At 35.5% G+C, this 17094-nt stretch overlaps 2 protein-coding genes across 4 annotated transcripts in view; both read left to right on the top strand.

The window, feature by feature from the left end:
* LOC130232905 (condensin-2 complex subunit G2) overlaps window positions 1-7132 on the top strand; it is a 25299-nt gene extending 18167 nt beyond the window's left edge. For all 3 annotated transcript variants that reach the window (XM_056462885.1, XM_056462886.1, XM_056462884.1), the window contains exons 21-27: window positions 684-783; window positions 948-1138; window positions 3276-3416; window positions 3712-3815; window positions 4867-4967; window positions 6298-6400; window positions 6506-7132. In XM_056462885.1, coding sequence (XP_056318860.1) covers window positions 684-783; window positions 948-1138; window positions 3276-3416; window positions 3712-3815; window positions 4867-4967; window positions 6298-6400; window positions 6506-6575 — 810 coding nt within the window. In that variant the 3' untranslated portion in view covers window positions 6576-7132. The remainder of the gene's footprint in view (window positions 1-683; window positions 784-947; window positions 1139-3275; window positions 3417-3711; window positions 3816-4866; window positions 4968-6297; window positions 6401-6505) is intronic.
* Window positions 7133-7257: 125 nt separating this feature from the next.
* Window positions 7258-17094, top strand: part of ptprn2 (protein tyrosine phosphatase receptor type N2) — a 278828-nt gene continuing 268991 nt past the window's right edge. The window contains exon 1 of the mRNA XM_056461907.1: window positions 7258-8007. Coding sequence (XP_056317882.1) covers window positions 7920-8007 — 88 coding nt within the window. The 5' untranslated portion in view covers window positions 7258-7919. The remainder of the gene's footprint in view (window positions 8008-17094) is intronic.

Here is a 17094-nt window from a genome sequence, read left to right on the forward strand (position 1 = left end):
ATAATAATAATAGCAGCGGAGCATTAATTGAATGCAAATTTCCTGTGGAGCGATCGATTTGAGGTAGCCTGATATTTTTATGTGACGGAAGAAAAAAACATGATTGTACAAACAGTAGACGCTCAGCTTCCTTCACTGTAGCAGCTCCATCTTCTGGTCCAAATGTCTTAAAAAGAAAGAGCTTGTAGGACTTTGCTTTCAACCCAGAAAAAAAGAAAAAGTGATAATGGCCTTGATTTCACTTCTAATCTTCAGTTTAGCAGTTCAGTTCAGAATAAATGGTGCAAAGCATAATCCTTAAAGAGAGTCTATCTCAGTCGCCCAGTTTTTAATGATTTTCCCCTCTGTATTTTGGCTCATAACCTCTCAAAGTGCATTCCATGGCTGCAAGAAAACTGACAAACATTTCAGAGACGGTGTGTAAATGCAATTCACTCAACGTGAGGTCATATTTATTTTTTAAACATGCACAAATTTAAGACTCTGTATACAATGAACTTAAGACTTTGCTGAGCCCAGATTTTTAAACAGTAGTACTGTAAATAAATACTGTTAAAGGGGTTATCAGACTCCTGAAGACTAATTCTAAAACTAATTCACTGATTTGCATTTTTACAATAGATTGTGCAGATGGTTTTGGTTTGCTTGTATATGATTTATTTCCCCTATTCTATCATTGTCAGAGCTGTGTAACAGTGTGCAAGAATGTGCTGCGGGTTTCTGTTGGAGACAGTGATTTTAGAGACCACTTACTGCAGCATGTTGCCTCAGTACTGCAGACAGGTGAGTGCTGTAGTTTGCTGATCCAGAGGCCAGAGATTGTATTATGTATTATCAGATTAAAGAAGGATTGACAGATTTATGTGTTGTTAAATTAAAATATGTTTGACCCCTTATACAAAATGTTTAACAATGTTTATTTTTTTGTATGTTTATGCTTCCTTTAGAGAAAGGATACATATGCATCCCTCATTTGCTTGCTCTGCTTACTGAGATTGCACATGGCTGCCTTTCCCAAAAGGCTGAGGGACAGGAAGAGCAACTGTCCCTCACTATCCGCATTCTCACCAACATCTTCCAGAAAGTTGTGGAGATATTAGCACATCGACTGCGGAAAGACAAGGAAGAGGGTCAAGAGGTGAGACCTTTGAAAAGAGACTTTAGGGCCTTCCTTAAATACACACACAAACCTGTGTGCACATGTATATATTAAAACTGGAATAATGTTGTTCAAATTTGACTGATGACTGCTAGGGCTGGATGTTGAGTTCAATACTTTTTACTCACCAACCAAATTTCCTTGTTACAATTAAAAAATGAAGAATCAAAAATGTTTTGGCGTTCAGAACCAAATTTTCTTACCTAAAATGATTGAATCTCATCAGTGCTTGTAAGCCAAGTGTGCATAATGACAAATCTACTACAAAAAGAACAGAGTGCTCCAATCGCACTGGCATTTGAGAGAGGATAACAGAACTACACGCGTGTAAATGGTAACCTTCGTGCAACCTCAGTCTTCTCCCACCTGCTGAGCTGCTTAGGCTTGCACAGTCACTTTTTTCACTTTTAATTTGTAACCTCAAACGTCATTAGTTTTGTCTTTTCGTGAGACCAGCTGTGATTGGGTGTCTGTTATTTGATGATCCTTAAAGGAACACTACATTCTTTTTTGAAAAAGGCTCATTTTACAAGTCTCCTAGAGTAAAACAGTTTACTTGAACCATTTTTGAAACCATTCAGCCGATTTCTTTCAGCTGACTATTTCGCCAGAATGAGAGTATAGTTCCTAGCAATGTTGACCTACATAATAAAAACTTTTCTGTTGGTCATATCAGAAAATGTAACTACAGAGGCTTCTCGCTTTAAATAGGATTTATTTTTATGTTAATGGTCAAATCTGATTTAGTGAATTATGCTAAGCTAATAGTGACTCCTCTAGAACAAGAAATAGGCTGAATGGATTTTAAAATAGTTCCTTTATTTCACATATGAACAGATGCATCGAACTTTGCCCTTAAGTTTCATTTATTTTCAAAATATCATGATTGTAGTTATTTTGAATACATTGTCACTGGAATACAACATCAGTAGAGATACTTTATTAACCGAATGTCTTATTGTATAATAATAATTACTTACATTTTATATAGTGCTTTTCTCGAAGTGCTTTACATACTCAAGACTTACACACATATTTATTGAAAGGGGAAGAAAAACCTATTTGTGACTTGTGTAAGAATATTTTGTCGACAAAACATTTTAATAGATTTTGTATTTTTAAATGATATTAGAGAACGTTTTTATTCTGGAAATATTTTAAGTGAAAGGTTTTAAAAAGTGCCTTCTGGAGCAATTTTATTATATTTATCTTTATTCAAACATAAAGATGGTATATGACTCTTCAGTGTGGCTGTTTGTTTGTTTTAGTTGTTTTTTTTACAGTGTATGTTTGTTAAGAAACTGATCTGATTATATATTGTTTATTTAATATATGTTTTGCCATGAGTATAGCCAATGCTGCTTATTATTATTATTATTATTATTATTATTATTATTATATCAAAACGTAAATAAATAAATGTATAACAAAGTGCTTTACACATTTTTGGGGGGAATCTTCTCATCTACCAACAATGTGCAGCATCCACCTGGATGATGCGACGACATATTGTGCCAGACCACACACCACACACCAGCTGATTGGTGGAGAGGAGACAGAGAGATGAAGCCAATTATGATATGGGGATGGTTAGGAGGCCATGATGGACAGAGGCCAGTGGGCAAATTTGGCCAGAAAGCTAGGGTTAAACCCCTACCATTTTTCGAAGGACATCCTGAGATTTTTAACGACCACAGAGAGTCAGGACTTTGATTTAATATCTCATCCGAAAGATGGCGCACTCTGAACAGTATATAGTCCCCTTCACTAAACTGGGGCATTAGGACCCACACAGACCGGAGGTTGAGTACTCCCTGCTGGTCTCACTATTATCCCTTCTGGCAGCAACCTAGCTTTTTCATGTGGTCTCCCATACATGTACTGACCGCGCAGCCCTGCTTAGCTTTAGTGGGGCACCATGTGAGTGTTGCAGAGTTATTGGTGCAGAGTGACTACAGAGACTTTTGCTACTGCCAGTATATTCACAGTATAGTATTGTTCAGGAACCGATATCAAAGTCAAAATATTGGTGTATGTGTTGTTTTGAAAACTTTTTAATGATGCCCAGTTCTTATGACTTCTTCAATTTAAATACCATTTCTTTCTGTATTTTCAGCTGTGTTGCTCTTCTGAGGAAGCTCTTCATGACTTCCTGCTGGTGACTAAGTTCACAACTGAGAGGTCGGAGTTCATGACAGGAGTTTTCTCATCGCTCTGTGCCGCCGTTATTATTGATATCAGCCGCCCCCTGCAGAAGGTAAATCCTCTAATTATTTTGTGCATGCTGTGATTAAGCTTGCGTTGCTTTTCTTTGTTGTCTTTTTAATTGAAACATTTGTTGAGCTCATTTCTTCATTTCACTCGGATGTAGTGTTTGACAGTATGACTGATATAAATACAAACTGTTGTGTTCTTGAGATGAAATGACACCGTAGGCAGCATGGGAGAGCTGTCTAAAGCCACTTATAAAAATAATCTGAAGGATAAAGGCATAGACTGAAAGCAAAGATGAATGAACAGTGGAAGCAGCAATGTGATGTTTGTACATGCAGATTTCTCATGTGGAAGAGCTGTTGATGCCAGAGACGGTCAATGACCTTCCACCTCTTTCCAGCACCATACTCAAAGTGACGCTCAGATCTCCTGCTGTTACCAGGTAAAATCAAAAACCATCTAGAACTGCCCGTTTTCATACCTGACCCATTTGGAGAATTTGTTTTTGCTGCATTTTTTGATCTCTTCGGCATATTTGAACAGTGCAATTGTTAAAACTCAGTCCAAGATCCCAGATAAAAGCATTAATCTGGTTTTTATATGGTGAGAAAACCTATACGATCAAACACTACAGACTAATAATGAACAAGGCAGTTAATTAGGGTATGGTTTGTTATAATGAAAATTGCATTAAAAGCAGCAGTCTTTTTATTGCTAATGCCCATGAGAGTAAATCTGGAGCTAAGAAAAAGGGTTATTTTTTTTCTAACCAAACTAAAGTAACCAAAATAATAAAGTATACAAAGAAAGCAGCAATAGGCCTGTAAAGCTGTTGTCCTACAAAATGAATAATATGTGCAGAATCCTGGAACTTAGATAGATGCACTCTCTGACCAGTGAAAGGACAGTTTGCATGTGTTCTTCATCAATTTAGGAGTTATGAATATATATACATATATATGTATATAAATATATATATAAAACCATAACCATTGTTATACAATAACTTGCCTAATTACCCTAACCTGCCTAGGTAACCTAATTAACCTAGTTAAGCCTTAAAAAGTCACTTTAAGCTGTATACGCTGTCTTGAAAAATATCTAGTCAAATATTATTTACTGTCATCATGGCAAAGATAAAATAAATCAATTATTAGAGATGAGTTATTAAAACTATTATGTTTAGAAATGTGTTGAACTCTCTCCGTGAAACAGAAATTGGGGAAAAAAATAAACAGGTGGGCTAATAATTCTGACTTCAACTGTACATACATACCTGTATTTCCTGCACTTGCTGCTATTATATTCCTGGTTAGACCTAAACTGCATTTCGTTGCCTTGTGAGTGTACATGTGTAATGACAATAAAGTTGAATCTGATCTAATCTAGTCAATCCACGAAGAAATTGTAGGACTATAACCATTTTAATCCCTGTTTCTAAGGAAAGGACATCTACAAAGTGAAAGTCAGATTAATTTTCTGCTGTGTTCTAGGTTTTTTCTGTCTGAATTGAGTTCCTCTATAGAGTCGGAGGCCATTGATAGTATCACGCAATGGGCTGCACTTACACACATTCTGACCATCATCAAAGAATGTGAGTGGTTTTGGTTTAATTATGTGTTTGTATTCCTGCTCTGGTTGGTTTTAATTGATATTAGAATTATTGATAACACTTTATTTCAAAACACAATTCATGCTGTTAACCACCTAATAACTAAGACTATTAGCTCAATAAACTGCTAATTATCTGTTTGTTAAAAGATAGTAAGGTAGTAGTTGGGTTTAGGAGTTGGGTAGGATTAGGGATATAGAATTAAATCATACATTATAACTACTGAGCCAGTACTTTAACTTAAGTGTTACTTAATTATTTTATATAAACTTTTCTGTTTGAAAATGTATTAGTAACAATAAGTCCAGTGGAGTTATGGATAGACACATTTAAAATATAAAGTGACACTGGATTTTAATTGTTTTATTTGCCTCATAGGGTATATGACAGTATTTGTATAATTTAGTTATTATACATACAACCAAACACACAAACTCACAGCCAGTATTTAGAAATAGTTTGTTTGTGTTAGTGTGTGTGTGTGTGTCTGTCAATGTGTTCATATTAGGCCTGTCACAATCAATATATCGACTTATCGTGCAGTACTTGGAAATGACTTCAATCATTTTTGCCGTTGCAATATACATTTTACAAATTCACAAATAAATTTAAAGCCATTTTACAATGACATTTACATTCTCCCTTACCATTGTCAAAGTTTATATTTGGAAATTTACCTAATAGGACATTCAATAGTATATATAATAGGCCATTTACCTTTTTAACATCAAATTATAGAATCTAAATAACTTTAAGAATGATATGTATTTTAAAGTGTTTATAGCTCTTTGCATTATTATACTGTTATATAATCGTATTATATAATAAGATGCATAAACTAGGGCTTGGCAATTAAAAGTAAAAAGTAATCTAAATCGACATTCAGAACCTATAATCAATCAAATTTATCCAGGTCAATTTTTTTTTCAATTACTTTGCCTACCTCGTGTGGAGTCACGTGACCCCGCTGTTTACACTTAGCAGACACTTAGCTGTGTGATCGGTCAGCTTAGCAGCGTTGATGAGTGTAGGAAGCGCGGAGAGGGCAAAAAACAAAAAAAATTGTTCATTACTTGTAATCGAGTTAAACTGTTCAATTAATCAAGTATTTGTTTTAGGCCAAATCACCTAGCATAAAATGATCTTAAAATAGTACAATAATATCACAACAATTTCTGTGACAATATATCTGTGACAAATTCCTTATTGTGACTGGCTGAGTCCATATGACAATGTGTCTAGGGGTATAGGAGTTTCTGTTTCTGTAGCGTATTGAATAGTAATGATTACCTTTCTGCTCTGCTCATTATAGCTGATGCCTTTATTGTGGAGTTGAAAGACATTGCCGGGTCTGTACGCAGACAAATTCAGAACTACTACAACAGTATTTCGGAAAACTCTGATGATATACAGAGGTAAAAGATTAAAATTTATTGCAAACACATGTAATCTGTGTCTACACCACAGTGACAGCTGTATAACATTTAATTATGTTTTGATCTTGTGGTTTCTTCTCTCAGGACCATCTACGAATCCACTGTCAAAATGCTGAATGACGTCCTAATTTCATGCCAACAACCAAACAATTAAACGGGCAAGCTGATGACAGTAACTTGTGTGTACTCTCACAAAATCATTTCTCTTTTTGTTTTCATAGCTTATTAAAACTCTTGCATATTTTATGTTCCCCCCTTCCCTCTCTCTCCTCTCTCATTTGAATGAACTTTATGCAAAACATCATCTTGAAACATCATTTCATTTTCTTTTGTGTGGTTTCGAATGTAAAAGTTCTTGCATTCCAGGTGACTACATCAATTTTCACAAAAGTACATTTTTTGAGACGCATCTCTGAATCTGGTATGTCTTAAGATGATATTTTAAGCTTTGTTTTCTCACTATGGTGTCTTTGAAATACATTTGAATTAAATTTGAAATACATCCTACCAATTTATTTTATCTACTTTATATGTGGATACAACAATTATTAATTGTGATGTGTTACAAGAGAATATACTTCTTTATTCCTTATAAAACAATAGTAATGTACAGGCAAGTAAATACTAAATGTACTGTATTTTCCCAATTTAGGTATGTACTGTAGAGCATCACAATCAATCATTGTGTGAAATAAAGAAAAAGTATGATATTCGGACAAATTGTCAAACAGAAAGCTGTGTGGGTCTGTAACATTTACTACAAGTATAATGATAACTATTATTATTTAAAAAATTTTAATTGTTTTAAGGGTGGCACGGTGGCTCAGTGGTTAGCATTGTCACCTCATAGCAAGAAGTTCGCTGGTTCGAACCCCGGCTTGTTTGCATGTTCTCCCCCCAGTTTGCATGTTCTCCCCGTGTTGGCGTGGGTTTCCTCTGCATGCTCCGGTTTCCCCCACAGTCAAACTTTTAAAAATCACCCTATAGTTCCTTTAACTTTTTCTGATTTCAATAGTATGTATAGAGGCTGTTTCGTATATTCTAGATTACGTAGTATAACTTTGACGTGCTTGTTGATCAGTGATAGTTTTGTTTAGTATTGTAGTGCACTGATTATTAAGTGAATCATATACCCGTGTTTCGGTAGGTGGCAAAACCTTTGAGCAAAATAACTGCTCTGACATGTTATCAACCTCCACTGTCCGATAAGATACACAAGATAAGATACGTCTCCTTAAACTAAATAAAACTGAGCGCGCAGAAGTGTCTCAATCAGCTGCGGAAGCGCGTGTAGATGGTGACGTCATCAGCCGAGGCGGGGCGCTGACCGTGGTGCTGAACGCGCCTCGCGCCCCTTTAGAGTTGAGTACAGGACACAGGGTACCGGAGCATCAGTCATCTCACTGCCTCTGACCCACTTCTGCTCTAATCACAGCACCCCTGAAACCCGAGAGAGCCGCTATGCCGAATTAACGGGAGCTGAGCTGTGCTGGGCTCGATGAGCAGGATGGCTCGTGTGCGCGCGCTGCTCCTCGCCTCTCTGTCCGTCCACGCGCTCGCCGTTTCCATCGCCGACAGGAGATTCGGTAAGTTAGTTCAGCGTGACGCCCACTGACTGATGCTAGTCGATCTTAACGTGTAGAAAAAAACACAACTCGTGTGTTGTCTTGCACTTTACTTTAGCGTCAATATTACGGTTAATAAGAGCGGCGGTTTGATGCGCAGAGCCTCGTGTTTGGTTTTTTATGCAAATTCGCAGATCGTTTATGAATGTGTCCAGCTGAACAGTTAACAGCATGATAGCATCAAACGCTGGCCCATTAATTATGGGTTTCTACATCACATTACTGATGTGCTTCTGGGTCACATGCTCCTAAATCAACATTGTTGCTCTCCTCATCAACCAATCAGCTTTTTAGGATGTTAGAGATCAACTTAGCCTCTCCATTTTACACCAAGAAATAAATAAAAGTGCAAAAATAGTTCCTTTAGAGTTATGGCAGCTTGTCCAATGGGGGAAAAAGAATACACTTCATAAGATTTTGCAGTTTTTCTGCAAGGCCTTAATTCATTTTCTACAGTCAAAGTCAGAAAAGTCTAAACTAAAATAATATCTAAAGATTCTAAAGAGAAATTCGAGATGAGGAAAAAAAAAACACTTTTAATCATTTTAATTTACTTTATTTTGATTAATCTCATAGTAAAAACAACTTTTTACATCACATGAAGCTTATGAAACTAAGATGATCTGGAAAATGACAAAAATACTGAAAAGGAACAGTAAGATGCGGTAAAAGTTATTTTCCCGAAGCAGTGTTTGGAAGGTTTTTTTTCCTTCTAAATCACTTCTTTCTGTTTTTATGTGAAATTAATTACCACCGATTGGTACATACTTTTATATTCATCATTTACAGCATTGCAAATAAAACTTGTCTGGTCTCATTAAGTTTACCTGTAGAGAATGAACTGTTTTTGTGTTCCCTTCAAGTCTGAAATTGTTACTCCTAAAAACTAAATGTGTGTACATTTTCATTCAGAATTTGCCAGTGAATTTTACAAACTATTACAAGGAACTCTGAATTAAATGTGAACTTTCAGATTTCGTATTTCCATGTAAAATGCACAGCAGAAATAACAGCGCATATTAGCATTAGTTAATGATGTGGATTAGGGCTGGAACTATGGTAGTTGCTCCAGCAGCATCAAAATATGCTGATCAAGCATCTTGTTTTATATTTAAAAATGTTTTATATGTGTGTGTGCTTTAGGATGATTACCTCAGAGCTTTGTTTCTGCGAGCATGGTAGAGCATACATATAGGGCTGCTATAGTCGAATGGGAGATGGTTCTAGTGCTCTCCTCTGACAGTGGATTACATAATCGCGTTATGGTTCATTAAAGCGTCTTGGCAGGCTTCATCTTTCAAAGGCACAGGCCGAGAGCGATAGCAAGAGCAAGAGCCAGCCTCAGCTGGGAAGAACCGACCAGAGCTGTAAACAGATACAGCTCTACACGCTCCATGAACCAGTTCATTCAAACATGGAGCCCGAGAGAGCTTTGATCATTGAAAATGCGAGCGACTGCTAACTTTATCTTGAATTAGAGTCTTCAAAGCCTTGGGCTGGTTTGCCTTTGTTTTCATATACATTAAAATCTTGTTATGAACCAGAGCTGTGGCACAGGGGCTGTTGCATGTGCTCAAGCAGACGCAGGTTTAAATCTGGTCTGCGTCATGTTAGAATTGCATTTGCATTGCATTTTACTAATGCTTTCAAACGATTAATCGCGATTAATCACATCCATGATAAAAGTTTGTATTATGTGTATAATACAGCGCTCAGCATATATGAGTACACCCCTCACAAATCTCTCTTTTAAATTCATCTTTTTAATAGGAAGCTATACAATATTATATTTGCGCATATACATTAGATTAGTCAGATCTGAAGCCAAATCTGGAGCTTATCTAACAAAATAACGGTTCAAAAACTAGTACACCTAAATTTATGTTATAGAAAAATATTAAATACAAATTTTAAAAAGAGGAAAAATCAGAAGCAGCAAAAAATTAAAAAATTTTGTTGAAATTTTGTAGGTTGTAAAATCTTTTTTTCTATATTTTCCTTAAATTTAATTGTATTATTATTTCTAAATATGTTAGATGAATAAAATATTACTTTAATAAATATATCTGTTTAATAAATCTGTTTTGCGCCAAAATACATTGCCTATATTCACTGAGAAATGGATAAAAATAATAATTTTCAAAATATGCTGTACTCAATTATGCTGAGCACTGTACATGCATAAATGGATGCATTTACTGTACATAAAATACAAAAGTACACAAATATTTTATACAATATAGTCATGCATATATTTATTAATTCTTTTTTTAATTCTTCACTTTCACCAATTGGTGATGTTTTTTCCTCATCGATGTTGCCACTGGCTTGCAGGGTTTGAGATCTGTAGAGCTGCGCATCAATGGATTTGCTCTTCAGTGTTTGGACTCAGTAGTGAATATTAAACCACACTGAACTGAACTGAACTGAACTGAACTTAAACTCTGAAAACTGATCTACACTTTTTTAATTCACTATGATCTTTTATGTGAAGCTGCTTTGACACAATCTACATTGTAAACGCGCTATACAAATAAAGGTGAATTGAATAAATGAGCAAATCCAGCATTATGGATGTAACATTTGAAGTAAAATCCTAAAACATAAATTCACAGAATGTAGTTTACAGAAACTACATGTTAATATTATATTAAAACATCTGTTTATATTTTCTAAAACAACTAAACACAGAGTTATGGGAAAAGAAAATAGCAATCTCATTTCTAATAACTGATTTATTTTATCTTTGCCATGATGACAGTAAATAATATTTGACTAGATATTTTTCAAGACATTTCTATACAGCTTAAAGTGACATTTAAAGACTTAACTAGGCAGGTCAAAGTAATTAATTATACGTATACCAGCCTAATTATATTGTATGGTGTGTATATATATACATACATATATATAGATATAGATAGATAGATAGATAGATAGATAGATAGATAGATAGATAGATAGATAGATAGGTCTAATTATATGGTAATGTAAATGTATACCAGCCTAATTATATTGTATAATGATGGTTTGTTCTGTAGACTATCGAAAAAAAACATTAGCTTAAAGGGGCTAATAATATTGACCTTAAAATGCTTTTTAAAAAATTAAACGATAAAACAAATAAGACTTTCTCCAGTGGAAAAAATAGTATCAGACTGTGAAAATTTCCTTGCTCTGTTAAACATCATTTGGGAAATATTTAAAAATGAAAAAAAAAATTCAAAGGGGGGCTAATAATTCTGACTTTAAAGGGCACCTATGGTAAAAAATCTACTTTTTAAGCTGTTTGGACAGACATGTGCATGTATGGTGTATAGACCGTCATATTGGGGTGATATAAGCACACCCAGTGCTTTTTTTTTTTTCAATTTAACAACATAAACAGTGGACCAATTGGAGCTGTTTTCAAATCGACCGCTACTTGACGTAGGAGAGCGGTCCCCCCGCCCACCAATATTGATTGGCAATATTGATTGGCATCCTATCCTCAGTTTGTTAATTCACGTCCGCCATTTTCGGCGCGAGTCGAAGCAATATCACTAAAGGAACACCCTAGCTCTATTTTTAGATGCAAGGCTCATTGGGCTCAACACAAGATCAATATTCTCCACATTATCGCTCTAATCTGAATTACTGGTTGTATCTTCAGGTAGGTTTGCAAACGTGTACTTCTCATTGAGTCTACCTTATACTTCAGCCGTTTGCATTTCTCGCGATCCCAGAAGCTCCCTGTGATCTTAACTAGCATGCGTTTTAGAATTCTAAACATAGGTTTCTATCAGGGTACACTCAAGTCGACGCCTGGGCGCAGCGGACCGTTGCAGAAACCTATGTTTAGAATTCAAAAATGCGTGGTGCGACGAATCCGGACACTTCATGCTTCTGGTGCGCCACAGAGAGTGTCTGGTGTGCCGTGTCGCGGCTTCGAGCGGGGCATTCGGTGCCTCAGTCAAAGTTAATTCAGTGTGCGTGGTTATTAGTTTCTGTATACAAGCTCGGCACTTGAAACTAGCACACAGTTGGCTGTAAAACTGTACAAAGACACAAATGATTTTGTACTCTCTGCTTGGTCTGTGTCAGAGTCGTACATGTACGACTGAATGGTGATCCTCTCTCTTCTTCTCCGTCTGCCTGTCAGACTCTGTTGCAAACGCAGAGCGGGTGAGCTCATGGCCCCACACCCTTGTTACGTTGGGCGGGAAGCCGAAACTAATTTACATGTGAAGCAACACACCCATAAATCAGCAAACTGTGGACACGCCCCCAACATGACACTTTTTAACACATTATAATAAAAAAATCTGAATTGTGTTTTAAACTGAACCTAAACTGGCACACTCAGAAGAACCATAATATTAATATTAAATCATAAAAAAGAAGTAAACTATGTGCCCTTTAATGATATATATATATATATATATATATATATATATATATATATATATATAGATATATATATATATTCACTATTTTGGTGTAAAAAAATCATGGCAATGTTGACATTTACATGGAATTGCTCGTACACAAAAATATACAGGGTACATTCAAATATATTTTGTAAACTTTTATTTTGGATGCGACAAATCATTTGACAGCACTACTTTTTACTTTTGTGTGCTGTATAATACAACAATACTGAAAATGTAAAGCAGAAATCTGGTCACACTTTATTTTAAGGCACAATTCTTGCTGTTAATAAACCATCAACTATGATTTTAGTTTAAAAAAACATCTTCTTTTGCTGCTTATTAATAGTTGTCAGCGTTATGGTTGGATTTAGGTTTAGAACAAGATGCAGAATATGTACTAATCGTACATTAATATTAATAGAAGTATTAACAAACAGCCAGTGTCTTACTAGGCCGGTAATTGGTACTAAATCTAAAGTGTTTCCAGAAATCTTGTTCTAAACTTATTCACTGGATGTGTTTAAAAAATGTAAAAGTTGACAGTTAGTAAAATACGAAAACATTGAGTACCTGTGTATTATCAGTTCATCTGCTTATTGTGAACGTTTCAAAATTGTTTAATCGGGATATATTTTACATTGAATTCGATATCTTTTCAATTTTAGTTTGCTTCTTTCCTTTTTCAGGGTGTTACAGCCATCAAAATATGTTTACTATACATTTCAGGTTTGTTTTAATCATGTTTTCATTTCTCCAAAATGATAGAAAACGAACCAATCACATCCTGATTTCATGACATTTCACAAACTGTCCCAACTTTTTCAGAGCTGCAGTTGTACAGTAGGATGATTTTAAATATTCTGTTAGGAATCATTTACATTAGTGTTTACATACTCTTGAGGGTTGAGTTAGTTGTTTACAAGCTGTGTGGCTGCTTCTGAAGTTTTTCCAGCATCCATAAAGTGTTGCTGAATGATTTGCAAGAACTCAGCTGTGTTTGCTCAGGATGATTGTTGTTGAGCTGTGGTTGGAGAACAAATCATCATTACAGACGGGCAGGCAGGCAGTCTCTGTGTCTGGCATATGAGCTTGGCAGAGTCTGACATGAGCGAGATCTCTGAAGCTCTGATAAATAGGCCAGTTAAGCATCTCCAAACAGTCTGTTGGACGATTATATATCATGGCACCTTCATACTGATTGTTTTTCTTTTTCTTAATTTTCTCAAATATTTTTTAACATTTGTTCTGTGTGAAAATACACCACCTTAAAAAGTTCAGAAACAATAAAATGTAATGCTTTTGAAGAAGGTCTCATTTGCTCAAGGCTACATTTATTTAACAAAACATACTATAAAAATAATGTTGCAAATTATTGTTTTGAATTCAGATATGGATAGATTTTAAAATGTAATGTATTCCTGTGATTTTAACATTTCAAATGCAGTATAAATGCAAAAAAACAAACAAAAAGTGCTCTGGGGAAACTCAAATAACCTGTCGGTGCGAAATGAACAGCGAAATGAACCACCAACTATTTCAGCAAATGTTATATGCAGCGGATATCCTTTCAGCTGCAAACAGTACTGGGATACACCCAAACACACACATATACACTATGGGCAATTTAGTTTATTCAATTCACCTGTACCGGATGTCTTTGGACTGGGGGAACACCGGAGTACCTGGAGAAAACCCACGCGATCATGGGGAGAACATGCAAACTCAGAAACACAGAAATGCCAACTATATATATATATATATATATATACACACAAATATTTTTTCCCCATCTATCAAGTGCCTTGGACTGATTTATGCTGTATAAATGCAATTTAAAAAAAAAAAAGTATTGATGCTGAAATGTAAGTTTTTAGTCACATTTGTTAATTACTTTTTCAAACATATTTGCAGAAAACGACTATTTTTGTTTTATTTTTGAAAAAAAAAAACAGCTTGAAGAGCAGAAGAGACTTCTTTCAAATGATGTTAACATATGTTAATGTTTCATGGCCATAATGGACATATTTTATCAGCTTTACATAATTCAGTGGATCTTTATTTATATAGCATTAAAGCAGTGGGTGTCAAACTCATATCCTGGAGGGCCGCAGCCCTGCACAGTTTAGTTCCAACCCTGCTTCAACACACTTGCCTGTAGATTTCAAACAAGCCTGAAGGACTCAATTAGTTTGATCATGTGTGTTTAATTAGGGTTGGAACTAAAGTGTGCAGAGCAGAGTCTGACACCTGTGCATTAAAGGGATAGTTTCTCATATTTAAAAATAAATCTGTCATCATTTAATAGTCCTCCACTTGTTTAAGATTGTTTTTTTCTTCTGTTGAACGAAAAATGTTGACTTCCATTAACACGAAAAATGTTGACTTCCATAGTATTTAAAATTATATATTTGTACTAAAACGTGGTATAGGTGAATTTGGTAAGCTAAATTGTCTGTAGTGTATAGTGTGTTTGTGAATGAGTGTATGGATGTTTCCCAGTGATGGCTTGCGGCTGGAAGGACATCCGCTGCATAAAACATATACTGGATAAATTGGTGGTTCATTCCACTGTGGTGACCCCAGATTAATAAAGGGACTAAGCCGAAAAGACAAGCCTTTACCCACAGGCTTGTCTCAAATATTCTTCGTTTCTAAACAGTGTAATCATCCACTGACCTGGAAAGTGCAGTGCTGGTTTTGTTGGACAGGAATCAGAGACTTAAAGTAAGTCAGACCTGTCCTGTGAGATGTGCAAATCCTCTGACTTCCAGAAACCTTCTTCTTTTGTTATAGACTTCTAGTTATATGTCTTAATACACAGTGCATCTACATACACACACGGAAGCATGTAGTTATTTTTAATAAGTTCCCCTGTGCACTGTTTACATCAGATAATGAAGATGATATAGGAGCTGGTGATCTGCTTCATGAGGTGACGGGCAGCGTGGGAGTTGTTGCAGGAAACAGCAGAGATTCAGACTGATCTGTTTTAACAGAAGATTTTATTTATGGCTCACGCTGAATCTCTGATGCTTGCGTGTTTGAGGTGAATGAAATCTCTTACGTCTGACACTCTTGGAGTGCGAGGAGACACAGAAACGCATCGGAGAAGAGCTGACTCTTCACTCACTGTATACTGACTTTATTGAATATTGCAATTCTGCACAAGTTAAGCGCAATTGACAGCACTTGAGGAAAATTGTTGTTTACATACACATAAATAACAACATAAATAAAAATCTTACCCATATAGGATAGTTATAGCAGAAAATGTTGGCGGTTTTAAAACCTTGACTTTTCCAAACCACGGTATACCTTGAAAACCGTTATCGTCCCATGTCTACTGGATATACCTATGTATAGCTGAATACTTAAGAGTCCAGTACATGGGAATGCCACACCATCAGCCTCAAACACCATTGTTTCCTTGGTCTCATGTAAATCCTGAGAGTATTAAATCCTGGTGAAATACAGGCCAGTCGGAACAAAACAGTCTCTGACAGTTCACATGGGATCATCAATATGCATGACCAAGTGATTGGCTACCATGTTTTTAGTGATATTACAACAATTATATTTTTTTCCCTATTTCTAAGTTTTAATAAATATAGCTTGTAATAAACATACTATATATGTGGGACTCTTATTTTGAAAGTGAAAAAGGCAGGGGGACTAAAAAATAGAAAGCAGGCAGCCATGCTATGCATGACCACACAGTTTCCACAGCACTGCAAAATGCAGGATATACGGATTATACATTCATTCGCCACTGAAAAGGCATAAGTTCTGTATCTCCTGTTAGTTGAATTTGCATATTTTAAAGTTCATGCATGTTTGTAATGAGGCAACACACTTTAACACTAAATACATCTCTATCTGTCCCTTCTGTCGAGTATAAATATTAATTTAGCCTATATTTAATTCAAAGCACAACTCTAGAGCAGAATAGGTTTCTCTAGTGGCATAAAGATAGCTCACTCCTTCTAGCTAAAATAAACCTCTCAATCACTTCAGTTGAAATGATAGTTGACAAGGTATCTACTCAATTAGTACAATTATTTTGGTCACACTTAATTGTCAGATGGTCTGTTTGTTGAATTTAGTTACAATGCATCTGCATGCCAACTAATTCTCATTAGATTATAGGTAGACTGGGTTGGGGTTATGGTTAGTGTAAGTTGACATGTACTTGCAAAGTTTCTTATAGTCAGTTAAAGGAGCAGTATCAGCAGATATTAAGCAGACAGTCTACCAATACTGAAATGGACCATCAAAATCAAGTGTTACCAATATTTTTTGTCAACTGAAGTATGAGTATTTTGCATGTGTGTGTTTCAGAATGTGAGCATCAGGTATTGACACGAGCTGCAGAGCTCATTAATATTCACAACCCTACCATATATGCTTAAAACTTGAAACCCTTTCATTCTTTAGGTAATGGGCCATATACGCTGAAATGTTTTTCAGTAATGAAAATGAAATGAAAGTGAAAATCTTTCTGTGAAATGTGATTTTATAAGATTCCTTTTACAGCATCAATAATGTAATTTAATCAAAATACAGTCTGTTAAATAGAGCTCAACATTCATTTAAATGTGTAAAATGAAACGAAATATCATTTAAATTTAAACACTGT

Source organism: Danio aesculapii, chromosome 7, assembly GCF_903798145.1.
Source record: "Danio aesculapii chromosome 7, fDanAes4.1, whole genome shotgun sequence".
Classification (NCBI taxonomy): Eukaryota; Metazoa; Chordata; class Actinopteri; order Cypriniformes; family Danionidae; genus Danio; species Danio aesculapii.